We start from the raw sequence: 25470 nt of genomic DNA, 5'->3' as shown, positions 1-25470 counted from the left end.
GGTCTTTCTTTGCTTTTTGGATACCTTTCCTAGGTGCAGTATTAATACATTGAAGAAAGCCTAATGTCTGTTCTTTGTAAAGGAAAGGATAGGAACTGAATTAGGCTTACTCCTAGCCTGAGAATCTTCTCAATTTGTTTTGTTCAAATATAGGTTGTAGAAATGTTTGATGTTCCTGGCAACCCCACAGAACTAGAGTACAAGTACCATTTCCTGTCTGTGAGCTATGCTGAAGGAGATGACAGCCCTGCCACTGCACTTTTACTACAGCAGTTCAAACCAAACATTGAAGAGTTGGTACTGGACACAAAAAGTGGCAAACAAATGAAAAGTGGTGTCAAGCGCAAGGTACGTGTTCCAACAGCCATTGGGGTGGTTACAGTGCATGAAAGCTCAACACAGGTTCTGAGCATCAATTCCAGCTTTAATAGCTGTGTTTCCAGTGTCTGTATGGCTGACATCTTACTTGTAGTGGTTCTCTGGACTGCTTCCCTAGGGAGATGCTGGGAAACTGTTTTGGAACAGCTGTCCTTCAATTCATGCCAGGTTTCTCCGCTGCTCTCCGAGCCAAGGCAGAGCTCTGTGCAGAGGGGTGTGTATGTGTGTTAGTATCTGTGTGATACACTTTGGGCTGTGTGTAGATTTTGAAGGCCTTGCAGGGGCTGATAAGAGTTACTTCTTGGATCCAGGCTGACATGGCTTAGTGATCTACAAGTACTGTTCTAAAAACAAGCTTGAACTGAGTTGCTTCAGCCCTGAAGTGGGTCCTCTCAGGAGTTTGTACTCAGGGTGTGATTCATTTAACACTTAGATGAATTAAGTTATTCTCTGACATACCTTCCAAGTGTTTACTCCAAATATGCAAGTACATTTGTCTTTATTTTAATTCTAGTTGTCTGGAGATCCATGTTCCATAGAACCCAAGAAACCAAAACGGTCGGGAGAAATGTGTGCCTTCAATAAAGTGCTAGCTCATATTGTAGCCATGTGTGATACAAATATGCCATTTATAGGGCTTCGGATAGAGGTGGGTATTAAAAAAATATTTTGTTTCATTCTTACCCTCCCCTGCTTCTGATTCTGGCCTCTAGATGTGACTATTTGGCAAATTTGTGGTCATGTGCTCACTCTGGAGTTCCCCTGCCAGCTCAGCCTGCCTGACTCAGTCTTCTGCACTGTGTTGCTCAAGTCTTGTTAGAGCTGCTTCTCTTAGTACAAAGCACTGCAAAGGGCTTGAAAAGTTGAGGGAAAAGGGAAAATGAGGTTGAAAGATGCACTTGTGGGAAGGGTTGGGAGACAACTTTATAGCAGATTTGCACAGACTGTTTTTTGGCTTTCCAGTGCTTGAGGATGTGAAACATCTGTCACCCTCAGGGGGAAATAGAAAAGATCCCTGAAAATGTTACAAGTTTTTTGCTTGGAATAACATTTTTCTTGTTCACTCCTAGTTATCCAATATGGACATTCCTCACCAGGGAGTACAAGTAGAAGGAGATGGCTTCAGCCATGCAATACGTTTGTTAAAGTAAGAGGATGTTCTCTGTGTTTCATTTTATTACTGTACCTACACTTGAGAGAAAAAAAGGGCTTGTTTGGAGAGTAGCAATAAGAATATCAGGACAGGGGCAGGATTTTTGTTTTGGGGTTGTTTTTCTTTCTTTTTTTTTTTTTGGTGGGGTGTTAATAGTGTGTATCTTGCACTTGCATGTGAAGCAGTGCAAGAGAAATAGCTAACTAAATTTTTTTTCCCTCATTAGCCTAAACCAAGGGACTCTGAAAACACTTTTACAATCCTTAAATGCAGGCAGTGCTAAGGAAGATGTGGTGATGATTCATGAATATGCAATTTTAGATCAGATCAGAGGCCTACATACTCCATATGTTATTTTACAATTATGTGAAACTCTAGAGGAAAATGCCAGAAATCCCAGAAAAGACAATTACATGGTAAAGAGGTTGTAGAGGAAATATCTGAGAATTATACAGACTTTTAAAATAGGTTATTTAAGCTCAATTGCAGGACTTTGCATTTGTTTTTATGGAACTTCATAAGGTTCCTGTTAACTCGTTCCTCCAGCCATCTGTGATCTCTCTGAAGGGCAGCCCTGACCTCCAGCATGTTAAGTGCTCCCTTCAGTTTGTCATCCTCTGCAAATTTGCTATTCTTCTGTATAGTACAGGCTATTGAAATAGTTATATTGAAATTGTTTCTAGGAAGACAATAGTATCTGCCTCTGTGTTAGCCCTGAGGAATGCCAGCCACAACCAGCCACTAACTGGACCTGCAACAAATAAAGTTTAAAGCAAAAATACACGAACTCCACAGACACCTCCTAGAGTAAAACCTTTGTAACTCCTTTTCTGCTGCAGAAATGTACAATTTCTTAAAGGCACCAGTCTCTTAATGAATCAGGCCTTACTTTTTTAACTTTGCATATGAGCAGAGAACTTGTGAGCTGAAGTTAAGGGTGGAATATGGAATTTCTGGCTAGATCTTCAAGGAATTTGAAAAAGAGTTTGGCATGTTTTTTACTTAAGCTTTATTTAGTCTGTCCCCTGAGCTCAATTCACACATTGGGATACGAATAAATTAGTGAGTACTAAGGGAACTGCCAGGTTGTTCATTGCATGTAGAGCAAGCTTGTTCTAGAAGGCAAATGAATTCAGATTGCCACAGAACGTACTTACTTTCATCCTTTTTGGCTTATTTCTCTGTATAAGACCTTTATATTGGTGAGCTCTTAGTTCACCAGGAGATAAGGACAATTCAGCAGATCCTTTAGCAGCCTGTAATTTGCAGAATCCATACAAAAATTGGTCTTAGCTCAGAGTGCTTTTGTGACACACTTATTACAGCCCTGAAGAGGAACAAGTTATCTCACTGTGCAGTCCAACTGCCTCTGGTGTTGATTTATTCATTCTTTCATGTCCAGACTTGGGAGTCCTTCAGGAAATATTAGAAGGTAGTGTTGTTACTTGTGGAACTGTACTGTGTCTGATGGAGATTTTGTTTTTGTCATGTGTAGAATTCCTCCCTGTAAAGGTGTAAACGAGGAAACGCAGAAGGCTCTGGACCGGTCTCTTCTTGATTGCACTTTCCGACTACAAGGTAGAAATAATCGCACGTGGGTGGCCGAGCTGGTGTTTGCAAACTGCCCGCTGAACAGCACTTCATCCAGGGAGCAAGGCAAGTTTCATTGAGGAATACTGCTAAATTTTGTTTCTTTGTAGTTTACATTGTCTGTTTCAGTAGTTTTAGTGTCTTGGTGTAACTTAGAGCTGTCTGCTCCTGTGTACCTAATCAAAATTCTGACCGCTGATTTGGTGCATTTTTGTTACTTCATTGTGCTTCCTGGTCACTTTGCCACAGTTCACTCACAGTCTGTAAACCACAGCTCAGGAACCACTGGGTTGATGAGTATTTCCCATCTCCTCACACTGCAGGACCAACCCGTCACGTTTACCTGACGTATGAAAACCAGTTGTCTGAACCAGTTGGAGGTCGCAAGGTGGTCGAGATGTTCCTTAATGACTGGAACAGCATTGCTCGGCTGTACGAGTGTGTCCTGGAGTTTGCACGGTCCTTACCAGGTACAGAAATCTCCTTTTTGACAAAATGGTGAGCTTACAGGTGACTCTGATTTTCTCACTCTAACTCTTTTCCCTCCTCTCTTCACAGACATCCCCAACCACTTAAACATGTTTTCAGAAGTTCGGATCTACAACTACCGAAAACTAATCCTTTGTTATGGAACTACCAAGGGGAGCTCAGTGAGTAACTCCTAGATAGACTTCACATGAATGATTGAAAACAGAATGAGTAGGCTTAGACTTGTCAGAATTTCTGCACAGTTTTTCTTTGTAGTGGAATTAATATAGATGAATGTAGAAAAGACTGAGGGTGCTGCATTGCTGATTTGTTGGGTTGCTAGAGGTTCAGGATTTTTGAGAATTTCTGTTAGATGCATTATATTGTGAGAAGGACAGTTGTTTGCTTCTGAATGATGAAAGCTGGTGTGGGTTAGGGTTAGGGTTTTGTGAAAAACCTTGTGTAAGTGTTGTATAACCCTGTGTAAGTACTTACTGCTGTACTTGGATATATGGATGGATATGTGTAAGCTGACTGCCTAATTCTGCATTAAAAGAGAAGACTCTAACAAAGTTTTAAATGTAGTGTTGTACTTTCAATGAGGTGTTCATTGATTATTTTGTAGCAGTGCTGTTCTCTTGTTCAGAGCTCTAGCTTCCTCTGTAGATTTGAATTTACAACTTATTAATTACTTAAATAATTGTGTGCTTGCTCACACCTTGCATTAAGTGCAAGGTAGAGGAGGAAGTAGGTGCATGTTTATTTCAGATTAAGAATATAGTTTTGTTGATACACTTGAAATTTGCTTCCTGGGACTTTTTTGTGTTTATTTTCTAAGCTGGATTTTTAAGAGTATTTTTATGTGCATTTTATTGGGAAGTGTGTGTAAATATCTATATATGTATACATATATATATTATATATATCTGTAAGTAGCCAGAGCAGCAGTATGGACTTTGCATTTAACTTCTTTACATATTATCCAGTACTCATTTTTGTGTAATCTAACTTCAGAAAACCAGTCCACCTCCAACAACTCACTAATCAGTTTTCCACACCATGAATCTTTTGAATTTAATTTTCTCTCTCTCACCTTTGGCAGAAAAATTTTTTTTTGCTTTTTGATTGAGTTGCTGATAAAAGTGTCCAGTTCTGTGATTGCCAACAAGCCAGGCAGCTAAATGGCTATTAAAGCTGAGAGTGCTTTTTTTTTCCTCACAACCTCAGCAGCTTTTGAGGAAGGTGAATTAGGAATCTGTTGAAGTTTGATGAAAAATGGGATAAAAATTAAATCTGACCAACTTTCTTGTTATAATCTCTTACTATAATCTCGTTGTTGCAACCTACTTGTTCCAGCTTCCAAGACATTTTATGTTTGTGACATTGCAGATCAGCATTCAGTGGAACTCCATCCTCCAGAAGTTCCACATTTCGCTGGGAACAGTTGGCCCAAACTCAGGTTGCAGTAACTGTCACAACACAATTCTGCACCAGCTCCAGGAGATGTTTAATAAAACGCCAAACGTGATGCAGTTGTTACAGGTAGTGTTCTAAAAAACTTCTCCCAAGAAAATTGCAAGACTCTAGGGAGATGAATTTTGATTAAATTGTTTCCTTCAAGGGTATTGTGGTTGTTTATGGATCTCATTGCCAGAAGCATCTAATTTTCCTTGCTATGCCCTTTTGGATAAGCTCCCTGACCTCTCAATCTGCGCTCTCTCCCAGGTTTTGTTTGACACTCAGGCTCCATTAAACGCCATCAACAAACTCCCGACCGTGCCCATGCTGGGACTGACCCAACGCACCAACACTGCCTACCAGTGCTTCTCCATCCTGCCCCAGTCCCCCACACACATCAGGCTGGCCTTCAGGAACATGTACTGCATCGACATCTACTGCCGCAGCCGCGGCGTGGTGGCCATTCGCGACGGCGCCTACAGCCTCTTCGACAACAGCAAAATCGTGGAGGGCTTTTACCCCGCGCCTGGCCTGAAGGTGAGCACTCTGGCTGTGTCTTCTGGCAGGTTGTAAATAAATGAGCTTCTAACTTGGAAGTGTGAGTCTGAGGTGAAGAGCTTGGTGAAAGTTTTCTTCGTGGAGAGCTGTGGTCTTTCTGAAATTCTGAGTGTAGAAGGAAGTAGATCTGTTGATTAGTTTGAATTAAAACATTTCCTTTAAAAAATAACATCAAGTACTAGGCACTTTTTTTTTCTTATCTCTGTATTCAGGCATCCTTTTGTTGAAACTTGCTGAAACTTTGTGTCTAGGCTAGATGTGTGCTCCAGGATTAGCAGCAAGTGCTCCTCACAAACTGTTGTGTGGCAGTACAGTGCCCATAAGTTGCAGGTGGGACAATACTCCATGTCAGATAATTCTGGACAGACACTTCTCTTTTAAAACAGTTCCCGTCAGTGTGTTGCAAGAGCCTGTGGCTTTGCTTCTAGATGCAGTGCTGGTTCACTCTTCCTGAAAGATGAATCTCTGCACACTGACAGAATACCTGAGGGCAGTTTGTACCAGTGCTAGTTATACTGAAATACTTGAAAATGGCATCCTTTTAAAAACAGGTTAATTTGCTAGATTTTTTTTTTTCTGACAGTTGCAACTGAATATTGATTCTCTGGCGTTGCATTTAACTGATCCTGAACATCTACCTCTTTAACAAATGCCAAATGAAAGGCTAATGGAAAGAAGAATGAGATTGTAGGTACCAGTGTAAAGTGGTAGAAGAGAATGGAAATGGGAAAGTAGAAGAGGAATTAATTCAAGAAAGTTGGCAGGCTCCTCTGGGTACAAGAGAATGCTGTGGAGGAGGTGACACAGATGTTCTTAACCAAACAGGGCAATTGTAGGTGTGATTCAGCAGCCCTGTAGGTTCTGGATACTGATGAGTTGTTCTGGAACAAGAATTTCCAGGTGTAGACTTTTCCTTATCTTTTAAGGAGAGAAGAAAAATGTTGGATTTTCAATTTACTGGAGATATTTCTTGTTATAGAGCCAGGTGTTTCTGTGTATTAATTGATATATTTTGCAGACTAATTATACTGTAATTAATGAATGCCCACTAGTATTTCATTCCAGAGACTTGCCTGTCTCCTATGTGCTTAACTAATAAAGTTTTAAAGCTTAGCAAATACTGCGTTCATTTGTATAGTAAAATTGAAATGGGCAAGTTGCTAACAAAACTGCTTTTTCCACAGACATTCCTGAACATGTTTGTTGACAGCAATCAGGATGCACGGAGACGATCTGTAAATGAAGATGATAACCCACCTTCTCCTATCGGAGGGGACATGATGGATTCTTTGATATCACAGCTCCAACCCCAGCAGCCACCACAGCAACCACAACAACAGGTACCCTTCAGGCAAAATAAATGTTTGTCTTCCACAACAGTAGATTTCTAAGAACTTCATGTTCTAAAGGGATTAGCAGTAACAAAATGGAAAGGGAGACTATAAACCCGCTCTGCTGCAGAATTCCTCTTCAGGCAAAACGTATTAATTTATTTTGCCATTTCTCATTCCAGTGTAAACATCTCATAGCATATGAACAGCAGCTTTGGAAGGTCACATGAGACTTGCTGCCTAGAAGCAAAGGACTGAGGGAGGGAAAACAGCTGTTTAAGATAAAAGATGAGAGGGAGAGTCAGGAGGCTTTGCTGTTACAGGGTGGCAGATAAAAGGAGAGAGGTACAGAGGTATTATGTCTTCATAAGAAACTGAAAAAAAACAGTGAGCGCTGAACAGGATAGTATAGAAAATCAAACAACTGTGTGGATGAACTTGTAAGACCAAAGCCTGATTAGTATTCTTCTGCACATACTTAACTTTTGTTTTGGTACAAAATGATCAAAAGTTTTCATTGTCCTGTGTTGACAATTTCAGCCATTTGCAAAACAAGCAGGAGCCTCTGGAGCTTATCCTCTCACCTCACCTCCCACCTCCTACCACAACACAGTGACACCCTCCCCGTCCATGATGCACACACAGTCACCAGGTAGGATGGCTGGGAGGCTGGGAACTGATTCTGTACTAGCAAAATAGGTCTTTGTGCATGCATGTTTTTTCTGTTATTTAAGCTGTGTTTAGCCACAGATTAGCCAAGAGAATGCACCTTACACTGTGGGGAAAAACGTGGGGTGCTGCTATGCATGTTTTGGGAAGTACATTTTGAAGCTAAGAAAATCCATTAAGTAGAACTGTCATCTTTAGCTGTGTAAATATTTGGGACTGTTCCATTATTACAGTTTATAACTTCCTAAGACAAAAACCTGTTAATTTTCAATATCTGCTTCTTCAGAAAAGCTTTTCATTACCAAAGCTCTGCTTTCTGCTCCCAGCTGTTGTAGAACAACAGCTGAAAATACTTAAATCTGGGAAAGGGCTGGGCAGGGGGGAAATGCCATTCTTCAAGCCAGATATCATGGGAAGTTTCCTTTGTGTGGGAAATCAATCTGAAAAATGTAGCAGTCATGCATGTACAAAATAAAGCTATTGAGTGCAAAAACAAATTCTCTTGAATCTTGTTTGCTGTTTCCCTAAAAAGTAGGGAGCAGTTGACAGAAAAAATTAGAACAGAAAGATGGGAAATGTGTATGTCAAGTGATCTGATTGATGTCTTTGATCAGGAAATTTGCATGCTGCAAGCTCACCTAGTGGGGCTTTAAGAGCACCATCACCAGCATCCTTTGGTCCAACTCCTTCACCTTCCTCTCTTGGAATCACAATGGGACAAACAGCTAACTTTGCCAGCCCACATGGTGAGTTCTTTACTGGCAGGTGTTTATGTAGTGGCAAGGAGGGCAGATTTGCTTCTTGAAATTATGTCTTCCAGAGCAGACCTAAATTAATTGAGAAAAAATCTTGGTTTGTAATTTCTCAAGTAGATGTTTTCATATATGTGAGTGTGAACTCCTAACAGTAGTCAAAAGTAACTGCATGGCATGTTGAGGTGTTCCTAACATGTTAAAAATTGACTCTTAGTCACTCTTTTCTGCTTACTAATGTGGGGAAATTCAGTGTGGTCTTGTAGCAGAGCAGTGGCTGCAGCTTTTAATGAGCATTTTCTTTTGTTAGATTAGTTAGTGGATTTTCACAGGTTAGAGATGTGAATACTTGCAGTTTCAAAATGTTGTCAAAGTCTGGCTGGTTTGACATATCTATATGTGAGCAACATGCCTTTTAGTTGTTTTCTTTATTAATTTGATTGTTTTTTCTGGAAAGCTGCCAAAACAATCCTTTGTGTAATCACAGTGCATTGGAAACTGTTCTATAGATCACGACAAATGAACAGTTCAGATGGTAATTTTCATGCATCAGTTTGATTGTTGAGATGAACACAGTGAGAGAGGGATGTACCACAGAGTAGGTTTAAGGTTCTGTAATCAATCTGCATAGCAGAGATACTTTTGCAACAATAATTGCAAGATACTGAATAAATAAGGAACTGTCTGGCTGAGGCTTCTATTTGCTAAGGAGCTATAGAAGTCCAAGTGTGTAAGCAAGAGCTCCTTTTGGTTTAGAACCTATTACTTGTTGAACATGATGATTTTCCTTAACATCCACTTCTACTTTTTTAAAAATACAACCTGGAAACCCTTGAAATCTGTATCTTCATTTTTATTCCCTGCCCCTACTCATGTGTTTTATTTGGCTGTAAAAATTAGTCTGAAAGCTTGCAGGTACTTTCATGTTTTACAGATTTTGGTAAGCCTCTTTTAGATTTCTCTATTAGAAAGCCTTTTTTTACTTTTTAAAGAAGTAATAATGGTCTTGTAACATCTGTAGGTACTATAGACCCAAGCTCACCATACACCATGATGTCACCCAGTCAGCGTGCAGGGAATTGGCCGGGATCTCCCCAGGTCTCTGGTCCATCACCAGCAGCACGGATGCCTGGAATGTCACCAGCCAACCCTTCCCTTCATTCACCTGTCCCTGATGCCTCTCACTCCCCACGAGCTGGAACAAGTAGGCTTCTTTATCAGTGTTGTAACTGTGAAACACTCATGTTTGATATTTCTAGTTGTGTTCCTTTTGGTAGTTGTCGTGTCAGTCTAACAGTCCTTACTGTCCTTGTGCAGTAAAATGTCTAAGGAAATTAAGTCTTTATTCTGTCCTTGTTCAAATCTTCAATAACAAATTGGAAAAGTGAGCTAAAGTATACAGTTTAAATGTCAGCAGGATTGATGATAGCTCTTCTTGCAGTGCAGAAATCAGTCTGAAACTATGGAACTCCGTGACTAAGAAAAAGTCTTCAGAGTGAAAACAATGTTAGGCACATTTGCCAACCCAAATACTAACTTTTCACATCATAGATTTGTAATGCTACTCTTGCACGACTGATTTAGCCATCTTTACGTCCCATTGAGTTTGTTGTGCAAACCTGCTGTCTGCTGGCATGCTGCAGAAAGAGGAAAAGGGAGGAGGATTTTAATGTTACTGAGACTGCATGGGTTCTGGATCAAAACTAATTCCTTGTCTGTCTGATGCCTATAGGCAGGAAAATTCTTAAATAAGAAGGATTGAGCTTTGGCCCAGAGGATTTTTTGATGAATAGTGAAATGAAGTGAACACATATCTTATGTTTCAGCTTAAATCCTCCCTCACTGCAAGTCCTTGTGTCCCCACAGGTTCCCAAGTCATGCCCACAAGCATGCCTCCACCTCGGAAACTACCTCAGCGCTCTTGGGCTGCATCCATTCCTACAATCCTCACCCACAGTGCCTTGAATATTCTGCTCTTGCCCTCTCCTACCCCTGGGCTTGTGCCAGGACTAGCTGGCAGCTATCTGTGCTCCCCTCTTGAGCGATTCCTCGGCTCAGTGATTATGAGGAGGCATCTTCAGAGGATCATACAGCAGGAAACGGTACGGTTTCAGTTCAGAGGGACCTGTGGGTATGTGGCTACTCTGCGTCTTTCAAATCAGGCTCAAACTGAGATGCTTCAGATAAAATAACTGTTTACTGTTAGACTTGTGCTGTACTTCTGATTTTTGCCATCTAAAGTGTCAAAATTTAGAGAAATCATTTAGTTCCACTTCTTTTCCACACAAATTAGATGTGGAAAAGCTGTTTGGTCAGGTGAAATTTGGTAGCTGTTCAGATAGCAAGTCTGTGATCAGACTTTGAGATGCTGTGAGTTCTTTGGGTTTAGCATGTCCATTGGGAGTTTACTAGAACAGCCACAGGATTACTGTGGATGTCAGTCCTTGGCAGGATTGCCAGAGAACTGAGTTATTAGTTAATGTTAACTATTCCATTGGGAATGTCACTTCAGGGTTTGGGACAGACAAATGTGTCTCTTCACTTCTGTGGCATGGATTCAGTGACAGAGAAAGAAGCCAAGTCTGGCATAAGCTTACAGTAAATTCACGAATACAAGCCGCACTGATTATAAGCCGCATCTCTGGGTCTTGGCAAATATTTTGGTTTTTGTCCATAGATAAGCCGCACACGAATATAAGCCGCTTTGTCGTTCGCAGCGAGGACCCGCGTGCAATTAGTAACAGAACCGCGGGAGGGCGGGGTTTACTGGCTGAGCTAAGGCTGTGCAGGCTCGGCCCACTAGGGGCCGCTGACGGGGCCAGGTGGCCCAGCACGGTGCTGCAGCTCGGGGCCGGCTGCCGCTGCCACTGGGCTCGGTCACCCCGGGTCGGCACTGCCCTGCGGTGGCAGGCAGGGACGGAGCTTCCCCTGCTCCTACGGCAGCGGCGGCGGGCGGGGACGGAGCTTTCCCGCGCCCGTGGCGCCGGCGGCGGGCAGGGACGGAGTTTCCCCGCTCCTGCCGCGGCGGCGGCGGGCGGGGACAAAGCACCCCGTCGGCTCCCCGAGCCACGGCAATGGCAGCGCGGGGCTCCCGTCGGCTCCCCGGGCCACAGCAATGGTGGCGCGGGCTTCCCCCCCCCTCCCCGGGCCGCGGTAGGGGCGGCCCGGGTCCCCCCCCCCCTCCCCGGGCCGCGGTAGGGGCGGCCCGGGTCCCCCCTCTCCTCCCCGGGCCGCGGCAATGGCGGCGCCGGGCCCCCCCCGTCTCTCCCCTGGGCTGTGGCAGAGGAGGAAAGAGAGCTCTCCCGCCTCTCTCCCCACCCCCCGTGCTGCCTGCAGGGAGTCAGGCTCCACCCGCGGTGCAACAAAGTAGCGATTTGTAACAATCGCAAAATGCCGACTTTGCAGCTGCTTGGCTCAGCACTCTGGCAGGCACTTCTGAGGTTGTATTAGCCGCTCCTGATTATTAGCCGCATTTCCGGTTTAGGAGCAAAATCTTAGTCAAATTGGTGCGGCTTGTATTCGTGAAATTACTGTAATTCTCAAGGCAGTTTTACCTGTATTAAAATACCATGTGTTTCTTTCTGGAAAGAGAGGTTGATTGCTACACTTTGGTAAGGGAGTGAGAGAGAGAGAATGTGTGTGTGTATGTGTGTGTGTGAGAGAACCATTCAATGAATGACTAATTGACTGTGAATCTCCTTTTTATGCAGCTACAGTTAATAAACTCCAATGAACCAGGTGTAATTATGTTTAAGACGGAGGCACTGAAATGCAGGGTTGCTCTCAATCCCAAAACCAACCAGACCTTGCAGCTGAAAGTAACACCTGAAAATACAGGACAGTGGAAATCAGAGGAGTTACAGGTTTTGGAGAAGTTCTTTGAAACAAGGGTATGTACTGAAATCAAGAATGTTGTTTTTGTCCATTGCTTTTAGTCTCTGACATTGAGTGGTCCTGCTGACTTTCACTGGCATGTGTAAGAGCTGCAGAATATAAAATTGACAGCTGTGCATGCTGGTTGCATATCAAATGATATATTTATTATCTAAATAGGCACTACTGAATAGTGTCTTTCTTTAGGTTGCAGGACCACCTTTTAAAGCAAACACCCTGATAGCCTTCACAAAGTTACTAGGGGCTCCCACGCACATCCTCAGGGACTGCGTACACATCATGAAACTGGAGCTGGTAAGTCAACTGTTCTGTTTATTTAGTTCAGCCAACTTTGGTTATTATATTTTTGAAAAAAAGCTGTTGTATCTTTATCTACAAACACACTAATTACTCTAAATTTATACATAAGTTATTTAATGTTATTGGAGTTTTCATTTTACTACTTGCTTTCTTGGAAACACTCAAAATTTCTCACTTAAGCTGATAATTTTAAGGAACTGCAGACATCTTATTGCACAACAGGCACATGCATAGGCTGACCTGAATCTTTCTGATTGTGTTACTGTGCTCAGTTCTTTCAGAGTTACTCTGATTTGTCTAAACTGGGCAACATCTGCAGGTTTAGCTAAAGAGGCACATTCTGCTTTGTGGTACTTCCCTATTTCATAGCTGTGTATGTCACTGACATGAGACCTTTGCTGACCTTTCTCTGTGCTGCTCTCTCTGAACAGTTCCCTGACCAGGCAAGTCAGCTGAAATGGAACGTGCAGTTTTGTTTAACAATCCCTCCCAGCGCTCCACCAATTGCACCTCCAGGAACACCTGCTGTTGTGCTGAAATCCAAAATGTTGTTTTTCGTAAGTAGAGCTAGCTGGTTTAAAATTCTAACCCTGCATGTCTCTGAGATCATCACGAGTTCACAGCAAAGCATAAGCCCATATCTGACAGCTGTAATAGCTAAAAGTGTTGTGCTTTTTGGAATCCTGGATTTGCTTAGATCTCTTTTGTAATGAGTTCGGTTCGTATTCCTACTCTCCTTCCTACTAAAGCACAGCAACGCCTCGTGTTTTGTGCTCTTGGAGAGATGTTGACAATATATAAAGTTCAGCTCCCTCTGGGCTGCATCTTCAAGTGCTCAACTTGTGGGTGTTCAGTTCTTCTTTGAGGCACTAACCACCTAGATTGGGTGACAAGCACATTAGTGGTGCTGGGAGAGGAAAGCAGGGATAGATGTTCAGAACAAATCTACATTTAGTGTTGTGCCCGAGGCAGTACTCACTGTGGGGTGCTTTTGAGAAGACAATAGTCTCCACCTGAGTGATGATTTCTCTGTTACAGAATTGATGTCTGAAAACAGGGGGGTTGAAGTACATGCTGTGTCTGTAGGCCTGGAGTGTTTTAACTATGTCAGAAGTTGCACTGAAGTACGTGGTCAATCAATTTAACATGCTTTTTGGGTTGTTTCCCTACAGCTTCAGCTAACACAGAAAACAACAGTCCCACAAGAAGCTGTTAGTATTATTGTCCCAATTATTTATGATATGGCTTCGGGTACAACACAACAGGCTGACATTCCCAGGCAGCAGAACTCTTCTGTTGCTGCTCCAATGATGGTTAGCAATATTCTAAAGAGGTTTGCTGAACTGAATTCACCACGACCAGGTACTGTACATGTCCAGTAGATATATTCTCTTCACACAAACATCTGTGACAAATCTCCAGTGTAAAACTAAACCCCTCTTAAGTCTGAATTTTTCTTGATTTCTATCTTACTTCCTTAGTGATTACAAACTTCTGATGTGACAGGCAATACATAATTTAATAGGAAGTACTGGCAACACAGCAGAAGGTTGCACTGATGATTCAGGCTGGGTTTTGCTGTTCTCCCCAAGTGATAGAATGCACCCACCTCTTGTTGGCCCAACTTTTGCTGCTCAGTAAGAGTCTCACTTCTTGATAAATGGGCCTAGAAGGAGTCACAAGAAATATGCCATGGCCAAGTTTCAGTTTTTACGGTTAATTATGAATTTGCTCAGCTTAACAGTAGAATATAAAGGGATGTTAAAATAGTTATCAGAACTTGTCCACGTGCTGTGAATGATTTAAAAGTAATTGCAGTGGTTGTATACTCCTTTGTCAGTGTCCACTAGCAGAGGTGCACACAGTTCTGTCCACCAGGCGTGCTGTGCAGTGTTTGAGCTAGGTTGTTCTGAGTGTTCATTGGCCTGTAGGTAGTGCACTGTGAGCAGCGTTGTGCTTTGCTTTCCCTCTTGTTTGTCATGCCTTTTTTTTTTTTTTAGTATCTAAAACATGGAAGAATAGTAGCAGTTTCTTTGGGCAGCATGTTGTCTGTAAGCAGTGGTTTGGGGTCCTAATTACACAGATGGCTCATAAGAACAATAACTTTCAGTTCTGATGAAGAACAAAATTTTTCCAATAACCCAGAATAGGTTGAAGTTGTGAATCCAGAGATTGACTCTTACTTCTCCTTTGTATAATTAATCATCTCGTTGTTATGCAGTAATTTTAACTATGCTTGATGGATTATTTCAATTGGTAGAACATGAGCAATGTTTACCTTAAATGGGTGTGGATATACATACATTTCTGAAACTTGTGATGGGATTTAAATTAATATGCACTTTCTGTTTAACATGTAGTAATAGTGTAGGTAAATAGGAGAGAAAATAGCCTTGAGGGCATGTGGAGTTCCCTGTAGGAGTTCTGTATGTGGAAAAGAGCTGTTGTTTGTATAGCACTTTTATTTCAAAATACATTATCTAAACTTCAGGTGTTGCTTTTGGAAGGTGCTTCCCCACAGAGTTCCCATGGTGTGGGGAAGGGTAGGTTCTTGCTTTGCTGTTTGTTATTGCCCTGAGTTGTGTTTTAAAGTAAACCCTCCACAAAATACCACAGGCAGAGCAAGTAACTGTCAAAGCTGTTCTGGAGGTGTGAGATGAGATGAGTTCTAATGGTCACTAGATAGATCAGAATGGACAATTTTTGTTTGTCGTGCAAGTTTTGAAGCAGTTTTGGAATTCAGTACAGGGAGTTTAATATGGACAGCGGGGAAAAAAAGCATAGGAAAAGCATTGGAGCCACATGCAGAACCTTGTCCAGGCAAAGGAGACTGTAGCTGGCTGAGCTACAGAGGAAATTTCTAGTAGTCCTTCCTCTGACTCCCCAAAGGAAGACTGTATGATTTTATTTATTTCCACCATCACACAGCAAAAGTAGGATCTTCCCTAAGGACACTTGAAATGCAATTTCCTCTGTTCTTATTGTCAAAACATACATTATTATATCTGATCAAAGAGAACAAGAATACATTCTTTTCTTCACCACTGAAAGATGATAGGAGAGCCAACAGATGAAAGTAGATAGCTGGGAGACTTCTCTTAAAACAGCAGTACATGGGAGATCCCAGATGTGTGTCCTTTCTCGTCTGCTGCTCCTTTCCCTTCTGCTGCTCCTGTGCTGTACCCACGATTTTCCTGACTTTCCTGCCTGTTAGCTCTCTGCTGCACTAACTGCAATCTGCTTGGTTAAGGGATTTTTTTACTGTTTGTCAGGAAGGACCAGGGCCTCCCCTCATGCACAGATGATGTTACTGGCACTGTCGTTGTAACCTGGAATCAGTGTTGCCTTGTTCTGGCTGTATCTTTCTTACCTTTCTCTCTTTGTGAGGAAGTATTTTGTATTCAGCTTAATTTTCCTCTTAATAAAATGGTAGTGCCTGAAAAGTAAGTTCTTTTGAAAGAGTTTTCTTTTCAGATCTGTGGGCAAACACATTCTGCTGTGTTTAACAGTAAAATGTTGACTCATTGTGAGTACACATTGTCTGAGACCACTGTACCTGTGCCTCCATGGGAGAAAATACTTTACTTTGGGGAACTACTTGTATGAACTGAGAGGAAATCAATGCCCTGGAGTAATAAATTTAAACTGTAAGTTCAAAACCTACAGTATGTAGTAGATACCAATCTGGTGAGGAAATTAAAGTCCCTATGGATGCTGGAGGTGACCCTTAGAGAGGAGCTCAAGGGACTCGTGATGATTCTTAAAGCACTTCACGACTAAACACTTCTCAGTGTCTGATTTTCAGTGATGCCATGGATGGTATTTAGCCCAGATTTGTAGCTTTGATATGATAATGACTTGCCCAAAATAATCTTGGGAATCCCTAGTCTGGCAGTTAAGATTAATGCATCCCAACAGACTCTACTCTTATCTCTCTGCTCACACTGTTGCTCCTTCAGCAGCAAAATTCAGTGTCTTCTAATTGATATTTCTTAAAATATGCAGGAAAAATTCAGCCCACAGTGACCAGGGTACAACAGTGGCTATTAATTGTATTCTCTTAGCAGGAAACAGTAAATGAAAATCACAGCTGCCTGTTAACTTCATCTTTTGTTGTTATTATTTAACCCTTTCTCTTCTGCTGATTTTAACTTCTTTAAGCTATTCAGAACGTGTGTGTTTTTGTCTACAAGTGATGATATTTAAAACTTCGAGGTAGCTGTGGCTGGTTTTTCCTCTCAGTATTGAATCTCAGCTGTTGGAAACAGAAGTCCACCTGCTCTGTATTTTATTTTGCAGTTTAAATGTCAAGGTTGAAAGAAACAGATTCCTGACTGTTTCCCAGTCTTGGAATTAGAAATGTTTCCAAGACTAAACTTAGGACAGAAAACATCTTCCAGCTGTTTCTGACCTGAGTCTTTCAAAATGTTTAGTTTCTGCTCATGATAAATAGAAATAAAACTTGAAAAGTTGGGTTATTTTCTTTGTAAGACATGCTCTTAATAACATACAGAAAAAATTGGAGCACAGTCCATGTGCAATCAATCCCAGCATAGATTCAATCTGACATTCAAAAGCAATTAGAAGTTAAGAGCTACTTGCAATTGCATCACCAACAAGAGCAGTCCTGCTGGGAGAGCTGGAGCTACTTCAGCTGTAACTCCCATAAATCCCGAGGTCCCTGGAGGTCACTGGGTTTGGGAGTCACCCTGGGCTCTGCCCTGGGGGCTCAGTGAGGAAGGGCTGTGGGGTGTGGGGCTAACTGTCTCTTTTCCCTGCTCCAGAGTGAGGAAGGGCTGTCCGGGACGCGGTGCTAACCTGTCTCTTTTCCCTGTTCCAGGTGAATGCACAATATTTGCAGCCGTTCGTGATTTGATGGTTAATCTTACGCTGCCCCCTGGGGGGCGTCCCTAGACACTTTTAAAAGAAGGCTGAAAGTGAGACAAAACAACAAAAAAAAAATTTAAAAAATAAAAATAAAGCCTTCGGTTAAAAGAGGACGTTTTAATTTTACCTTTTTTTCTAAGAGCTAACTATAAACTGGCAAACTTTCAGGGATGCACTTTCATCACATGAGTATCACCACGACTTTTGTATAGTGCTGTTGTATAGTGTGTTTTAATGGGAGACACTTCAGACTAGGTAATAGATTGAAGTATCAGCTTGCTGGTAATAGATTTAATATTCTGTTTTATACTATAAAGATTATGAAAATGCCAAACTTGTTTGTTTTTCTGTTTTTTCTTATGTTTTGGTGTAATAGTCTTTTTTTAAGGCAGGTCTGTCATTTTTGAATACTGTAAAACTGTGACAAACTTTATATTGAAGCTGTATTTTAATATGACTGCTTTGAATCCTTAAACAATTTATTTGGGCTTGTTGTAAACATGTCCCCAAAAAGCAATATTTAATAAACTGGATTAAAAAAATCTTAAACTGGATGTTGTATCATCTTAAACTTTATTCTTCTTCCCTGTAGCCACTGGTCAGGTCTCTTACACTCACACTTCCCGCACTATCTATATATGTGATCTTTGTTATTGACATACACATACGTGTGCTGCTAACTTAAAAACCCAAACAAATCTTTCTTTATTTATCCTCTGGCTTCAGTTTGTTCCAAATCAGAGTAGAACAGAGTTTGTTCATTTTCCTGGTTGTAAAAATAACCAGTAACTACCTAAAATGGTGCTTCATTTCTTATACCAGGAACTACATCTTTTCTGTCCCAAAAGCAAAGTTTACTGGAAGAAAGAACCTTTTGTCATCTGTCATGAAGTCTGTAATGACACTCTTGTTTTAATGTAGAGGTAGGTAAGGTAGAAGCTGGACCTGCATACCACAGAATTTGAGAGGCTGATCCAGAAAAGAAACCACCTCACATTTCCTGAATTGGATTACTCCTTTAACCATTTGTCCTCCTGGATTAGTATTCTCAAGTTTTTATGAAGTTGGTTTCCTGACTTCCTACAACAGTGACTTTCAGCTGTGCTGCCTCCCTGTCTTTGCAGAGCTCTAGCAGCTCTCTGCTCAGCTGAAGGATGCTTTAAACTAATTTTAATTATCTTTTTGTGAATTTATTCCAACCTGCCTTGCTGTCTGCAAGGCTTCCCATTGCCCCTACGGCTGTCACAGTGCTTTTTTCTCTCAGCTTCCTGCCACTTGAAATCACCTTTTGGTTGGTGCCCACCTCAGATTTCAGCCTGGGATCTGTGGTTTGAGAGTGGGTTCTGTGTCACTGCTGCTCTCACCCGTGTGTATCTCACAGATGGTTACACAGGTTCTGCTTCTGAAAAATAAAACCCATGCCCTGGAGCGAAAACCTGCAGTTTTTAAATGCTGCTGCTCAGTTGGAAAGGGCCCATATTTCTGCCTTTTTACAGCTAAACTGATGTTTTAAAATTGAGAGGTGGTGCAGGAATGTCTGGAAAAGACTGGCTGTTGTGCTGGTCAGTGGTCTGGTTTTGAGGTGGGAGCATTCCCATGCCTAAAATCATCTTCTGACACATGGCCAGTACCTGCTGCCCATTGTGGGAAGGGGCGGGGAATGTCGAGTGTGGTGGAGGCAGAGCTTCAGCATTTGGAAATAAAAGGAGGGGAGAGGCCTCCCCACAGGGCAGAGGAAACAAAACATAACAATTGACAGAGGCTTATAGACTGAGACTTCAAATCCCAGATGATGGGAAGGTTGAATTTTGTTTTATGTTATGCACAGCGCTCATAACATACACCACATTTTAAGCATTTCTCCTAAATAATTAAATGCTTAAGGAAAACACTACCAGTAAAAGGAAGCATTTCCCACTCACCCAGAGATACTTGTTCCTTTCAAAGCAATGATGGTGTATTTATAACTGCAGTTTTAAGTTTTGTTTTGCATGTGTATTTACAACTTCAGTTTTAAGTTTCATTTTCCATGTGTTCAGTCCCTTTTTCTGGCAGCCAGATGATGTGACCACCTGCTGCATTGGGACTATTTGTAGATTTTTTCCTTATGGTGGATTTCTTTGTCCATTTATTTCACTGAAAGGGCTGTAGTGACTCCACTCCACATCCCTCAGTACTTCTAGAGGTTTCTAAGTTTCTGACAAACCCACCAGTGGGACAAGGATGAGGGCATTGAATTATAGAGAGGAAAAATAGTTCTGAGCTGATCCACAGCTCTGGCTTAGAAATGTTAGCCAGTGTCAGATGGAAACACATTTTAGGTGTCCAAAAAGCCATCCCCAATGGCAGCCATAGATTTTGTGCCTTTCCAGATAACAAATACTGATCCTGTTAAAGGTTTCCTCAAGATAGAGAATAGGGAAGAGGCTTTTTTGAGCCCTCCAAGTACTCAGACAAGGACCAGAATCAAGGTGAGGTTCTGATGGGTTTTGGTTTGAAACTAAGTTTTCTTTGTTATCTTTCCATGTTTGAGTGTTCCGCAGGTTGCCTTTGAGTCTGCAGATTTTTTTTCACTGAGTTTACAAAGGCTGCAGGGAAACAAGCTCTGATGATAAACTGCTGAGACAAAACAAAGCTCCATAAAACCAGAAGCTGTTTTTCTTTACGAGCTGCAGTTTGTCTTTAGGCATGTGCTCAGTTTCATCTGTCACTTGAAAGTTACTCTGGTTCGCAGGCATTTTAAAGCAAAATCTTCTGCATGAAGAATAGACTACTAGGAGAATATTGGGGTCATTTTAATCAGATCTATGATTAGTCTGTCAAAGGTGTCACTTCAGAAGTTGTGCTACACTGGCCATTTCAGCTCAAGCAGTTATAGTTGTTCCCCTGGCCCAAATTTTCCATCTAGCACAGAATTTCAGAGGTTTTTAAGGTAAGAATGTATTTCAATAAATTAACGTGTAATTGAAATGTATTAACCATATGTAGCATCGAGGTTGTAATTACCGAGCTGTGACTCTGTGTAACCCCATAATGGCGATGTAATTGAGACTTTCCCATTTAGATTAAATCATGCTGGCTTCAAATATGCGACGCTTTTCCGGAGGTGCTCCAGCAGCCGCCGGGGGTTTGCTGCTCAGCGGGTGGATCATTATTTTGGGGAATGTTTTTAAGGCTGAACTTTGGCTCCGGGAGCATCGCACGCCCGGGAAGCAGGTGCTGAGCTGCCCGCGTACTCCCAGCTCCTCACGTCCCTCCAGAGCAGTCATTAATTAATTAATTAATTAATTCTTTGGGAAATGACCCCGCTGGAGGGTCTGGCAGGAAGCGTGAGGCCGCTGCTCCAGGAGATAAGGGATGCTGAGCGGGGAAGGGCTGGGTGGAGGCTGTGCAGAGCAGCACGGATGCGGGAAACTCCGGCAGCTTCAATCCCTGCACGGGAAAAGGAGCTCGGAGGGGCCGGGACAGAGCCCCTGGAGCAGGGCTGGGACAGAGCCCCTGGAGCAGGGCTGGGACAGAACCCCTGGAGCAGGGCCGGGACAGAGTCCCTGGAGCAGGGCTGTTCCCTCGCTCTTGGCTGGAGAGCTCCTGTTCACAGAAAACCTGTCCGTGCTGTGAGGGATGGGGCTCTGTTCATCGCGTTCAGCTTTGTTAAGGTTTTACTCCTCCTGTAAGGCCACACCTCCACTGCCTTTGGAGTATCACTGGTGCTCCATCAGAGCACCGGGAATTCCACCTGCACCTGTACTCTTGGAGAGCAGCTGCTGAAGGGGAATGTCAGAAATTACAACAAAGGGGGTGTGAATGCTCCAGGGTGGGAAGGGTTCGCTGATATGCCTGCCCTGTGTTAGGGCAGGCAGCTCCCCGGGCTCAGGTGAGAAGGGTCCCTCCCCTCCTCTGCCACCCCTGGGGATGTGCCTCCCTCATGGCGGCCTCACCCCTCTCAGGGTCACTGCAGATAATCAAAAACAGACCACGAGTCCTCCCCACCCTCGGGAAACCTGCCCGTGGCCATGAAGCACTCAGATCTCCACACTGGTGTGTGTAGGAGCCTCATCCCACACCTGGGGCCCCCAGGCCAGGAGCAGCCCCCAGCAGCCTGCCCGGGCCCTGCTGGTGCTGCCGGCCCTGCAGCACAACGCTCCTTTCCACATCTTTATTCTTGAGGCTTTCTCCATGAGAGTTCGCTGTTGAAAGCAGCTGGCAAGCTGGCAAAGCAGTCTTAAAAGAGACAGAGAAATGCACTCCTGTCCTTTGGAGCTGATTTTGCAGCAGAAGGAGAGAGGGGGTGGCTGAGGGGCTGCAGGCCAGACTGGGCCCCACTGTGCTTTCAGCTTTTTGTGGATCCCAAAAAGCAGGGACAGAGCCAGCCTGGCACAGGGCTGGGAGCTGTGGTGGTGCCTCTGGTGCTGCTCTGCACATGAGCTCCCACCTTGCTGCTGAAGGGGACAGGACAGGACTATTTCAGTTGGAGAAGATCTACAAGGATCTTTTAGTCCAACTGCCTGGCCAGTTCAGGGCTGACCAAAACTGAAATCATGTTGTAGAGGGCATAATCCAATTGTCTCTTAAACACTGGCAGGCTTGGGGCATCGACCACCTCTTCACTGTTCCAGTGTTTGACCATCCCCTCAGTAAAGAAATGCTTCCTGGTATCCAGTCCAAATGTCTCCTGGCAGTGCAGGTCTGAACCATTCCCACACATCCTGTCCCTGGATCCCAGGGAGAAGAGCTCAACACCTCCATTTCCCCTCCTCAGGAAGCTGCACCTCCCTCTCAGTCTCCTCTTCTCCAAAGGAGCCATGCCCAGAGTCCTCAACCACTGCTCACAGGACATTCCTTCCAGCCTTTCCACCAGCTTTGTTGCCCTCCTCTGGACACATTAAAGGATTTCAACATCCTTGTTAAGCAGACGGCCCAGCACAGAGTACAGGGGGATAATCCCTGCTGGCACCTCCCTGTGCCCGGGATGGGCTCTGCACTCCAGGCTGCTGGAGCATCCCTGGCTCCCCTTTGATCCCTGTCTGCCAGGCTGCCTCCAGCCGCTCCTCCCCTCTTGTGCTCACAAAGCCTCTGCTTGTGGAGTGCTGAGATGATGTGCTGTCACAGTTTCCACACTTAGCTGGAAAACCACATTGTTCACCGTGCATGTGCCCCCACAGAAGCTACTCCGCAGCCTGACACTGGGATTATCACACACTGGTGCTGTGCAATAAGAACCAACATCTTGACTTGCTGATCTGTGTAAACATCAGCTACAGGACAGATACATCTTGTTTATTTACATCTGTGCTCTGTCCTCCCATCTAAAGGAGGACAAGGACAAGGCAAAGAAAAGAGGTGTTTATGCCATCAATGATCTTGAAGAAAAAAAGGGAAAACAGATGTATGCTTTAACCACTTGGACAGACTGTAAAGCTGACTGATACCTAGGGATTTAGCTGTGTGAAAACAGCTATTTTGATAACAGTACTGTGTGAGAACTGAAACTTAACTCCAAATACTACTGAGACATCCTCCCCCCACACTGAAGCAGCTGGTTGAGTCTAGCTCAGTCCTGCTTGGCTGTCACCTCAGTGCCCAGAGGAGAGCTGCCAGCTCCAGGCTGAGACCTAACCCGTGTTTGAACCCAGCTCTACCCTTTCCACCTGCTCTGCACTCAGAGGTCAAGTTTTCCAGTTCAGCTCTCGGTTAAGGTGTCAGGACACCACAGCAGCAGCTGCTGAGTGGCTCTCCAGCAGCACCATCCTGGCAGCTGCTGCTGTGGAGAAACACCCTTTGTGTTCTCCACCATCACAGAGCAGCCAGGCAGGACTCAGCTGGGAACCCAAGCACACCTTGGCTGTTGCCAGGTGACCCTTGGCATCCACAGTGGTCCCACTGTTGAGTTTTCTGCTTGGTAGGAGTCTCCAAAGGGTGGTCTCTGTTTTCCACTGCTAAAGTGGGACAGGTAGGGGACTCAGGCTTGCTGTGCAGAAGCTGCAGGACAGCAAGGTCCTGGCTTCATGTGGGACTGCTCCAGAGAGATCTCTGCAAGCTGACTTGGCTCAGGGTGGGTGTGGAAGCATTTGGGTGTGGGTCAGTCAGGGATGCTTGTCCCAAGGACCCACACTGGGTCCTGTCCCTCTCACTTTGCAGTGTAGGCACAGCCCCTCCCTTTCACAAAGCTCCACAATGAATGTCCAAGTGTAATGTGCACATTCAGGGTAGCTCTGGATTCTTGGAAACATTAAATTCCTTATGATTTCTGTGGGCTGGAATTTACCTTGGAAGCTACTGTTGAGCTGGATAGTGCCTTTCCTTTCATGGTATCCCACAGACAGGGACCAGGGCAATCTTTATAAATAAATTAATTCCTTTCTATGCTCTAGGTGCCCAGATCCATCCATATTGGTCATAGTCAACTTGAATTCATTTTAGATTTGAAAACACACTTGGTAGCTGTGGAATCAGGTTTGTAAGTTGCTTTTCTTGACATACTTTTGCATTTGTTTTTCTGCTTTGTTTTGTTGCAGATGGGTGCCTTAAAAAAGCCCAGAGTTTGCCTACACACCTCCTGCCTCTTGCTCGCTGCACAGCTTGGCACAGCATGGAACCATCCATGTGCAATTCTTACCCAAGAGTCAGCTGCTCAAACAGGGAAAGATTTCTGAAGATTTTCAGGGATAATGTTGAAGGAATCAACCTTTTATTCAAACACACTGTTGTTTGCATCATGCAAATAGCACATCCTGGGCATCCTGGAAGAGGATTATTCCAGGTTGTTTCACTTATTTCAGACCACACTGGCATTCATGGTGAGGCAGTGACTGCAGACAGTTTGCTGAGCCCGAGGTGACCCATCAGCTGTGTGGGTTTTGTGCAGATTTACTTGACTTGAGGGCAGATTTTTTGGGCCACTTTGGTAGAGCACAGCACCTCTCCTCCATCCTTATAACTTTTAGGACTGCAGACATCAGCACAAAGTCACAGAGGTGACCCTGACCAGAGTATTTCCCAAGAGTCCTCTTTCCTTTCACAACACCCAGCACTGCACAGGGTGTTTGTGGGCAGCAGTGCCAGAGCTGAGCTCAGCACAGTCATGGCCCTGCAGGGGCACTGCTGCAGCTCTTCCATTCTCCCTGGGGGTCTGGAGACCTCAATGAACTGCTGTGCTCCTCAGAAATGAGAGTTTCTTCTTCCTCATGGCCAAAGGGGTTTGGGAAGGAGATTGAGATTCACTGTGTGCAGTGCAGCAGGTGCCACTGCTCGTACAGCTGTAAAAAGAAAAATAAAACAAAGGGTTCTAGGAAATGTAGGACTGGCAGTACCCTCCTGTGTCTCCAAACCCAGATCTATTACAGGCAAATGTGCTTTAAAATGCTGTTTACAAACTTGGCAGGCTCTGTCTTAATTATGGGCTTCTGCCTAAATTCCCAAGTCCTCCCCGCAGGGAGGGAGGCTTGTGGAGATCCTCACTGCTCTGGGCTTTGAGGTGCACTACAGAGATTAAGTCAGCCAGAGAAGGCTGTGAGCATGAGGTGATATTTGTGAGAATCCAAGAAAAAAAAAAGCCCTTTTCCCATCTTGTTTAAGTCCCTTTGGGAAGAGCTAAGACCAGAGTCAGGCAGCTGCTCTTAAGCTGTGATTTTGGAAGCATCTTGCTTCTTTCTTTGGCACAAAGGACAACAACACAATCCACAGAACCCCAGCTCTTCCAAAGACTGATCTGGAAGTTAAGGAGGAGTGGAGGGAGCAGAAGGAGGAGAGCAGCAGGGACTGGCCCAGATGTGCCCAGTGTCCTGCAGAGGGCTGGAGAGAGGGACAGCCCCTGGCTGCTTCTTCCCTCCTTCCCCGTGGCCTCTCTTCCAGCCCTGCTGCTGGGACATCCTCCCTGCAACTGAGAGGGAGCCTGAATATCCTCCCTGCATCATTGTTTATCTTCAGTGCTTTCCATACCTTCATTTCTAAGGAAAGAGATCAAAGTCTTACTCTGATTCTCTTTGCTTTTCCAAATTTTCCTCCCCGTCTGAATTGCACAGGCATTCAAATA

General features: G+C 43.7%; 1 protein-coding gene across 1 annotated transcript in view; it reads left to right on the top strand.

The window, feature by feature from the left end:
- MED14 (mediator complex subunit 14) overlaps positions 1-17992 on the top strand; it is a 34985-nt gene extending 16993 nt beyond the window's left edge. Inside the window, exons 14-31 of the mRNA XM_033051074.2 lie at positions 154-348; positions 893-1027; positions 1449-1525; positions 3027-3187; positions 3445-3591; positions 3680-3771; positions 4979-5131; positions 5315-5584; positions 6790-6945; positions 7477-7588; positions 8220-8351; positions 9379-9561; positions 10224-10459; positions 12068-12247; positions 12438-12545; positions 12983-13108; positions 13724-13913; positions 17392-17992. Of these exons, the coding sequence (XP_032906965.1) occupies positions 154-348; positions 893-1027; positions 1449-1525; positions 3027-3187; positions 3445-3591; positions 3680-3771; positions 4979-5131; positions 5315-5584; positions 6790-6945; positions 7477-7588; positions 8220-8351; positions 9379-9561; positions 10224-10459; positions 12068-12247; positions 12438-12545; positions 12983-13108; positions 13724-13913; positions 17392-17465 (2727 nt within the window). The 3' untranslated portion in view covers positions 17466-17992. The remainder of the gene's footprint in view (positions 1-153; positions 349-892; positions 1028-1448; positions 1526-3026; positions 3188-3444; positions 3592-3679; positions 3772-4978; positions 5132-5314; positions 5585-6789; positions 6946-7476; positions 7589-8219; positions 8352-9378; positions 9562-10223; positions 10460-12067; positions 12248-12437; positions 12546-12982; positions 13109-13723; positions 13914-17391) is intronic.
- The last annotated feature ends 7478 nt before the right edge of the window (positions 17993-25470 follow it).

Source organism: Catharus ustulatus, chromosome 2 (genome assembly GCF_009819885.2).
Source record: "Catharus ustulatus isolate bCatUst1 chromosome 2, bCatUst1.pri.v2, whole genome shotgun sequence".
Taxonomy (NCBI): Eukaryota; Metazoa; Chordata; class Aves; order Passeriformes; family Turdidae; genus Catharus; species Catharus ustulatus.
This window is presented reverse-complemented; position numbering and strand designations above follow the sequence as displayed.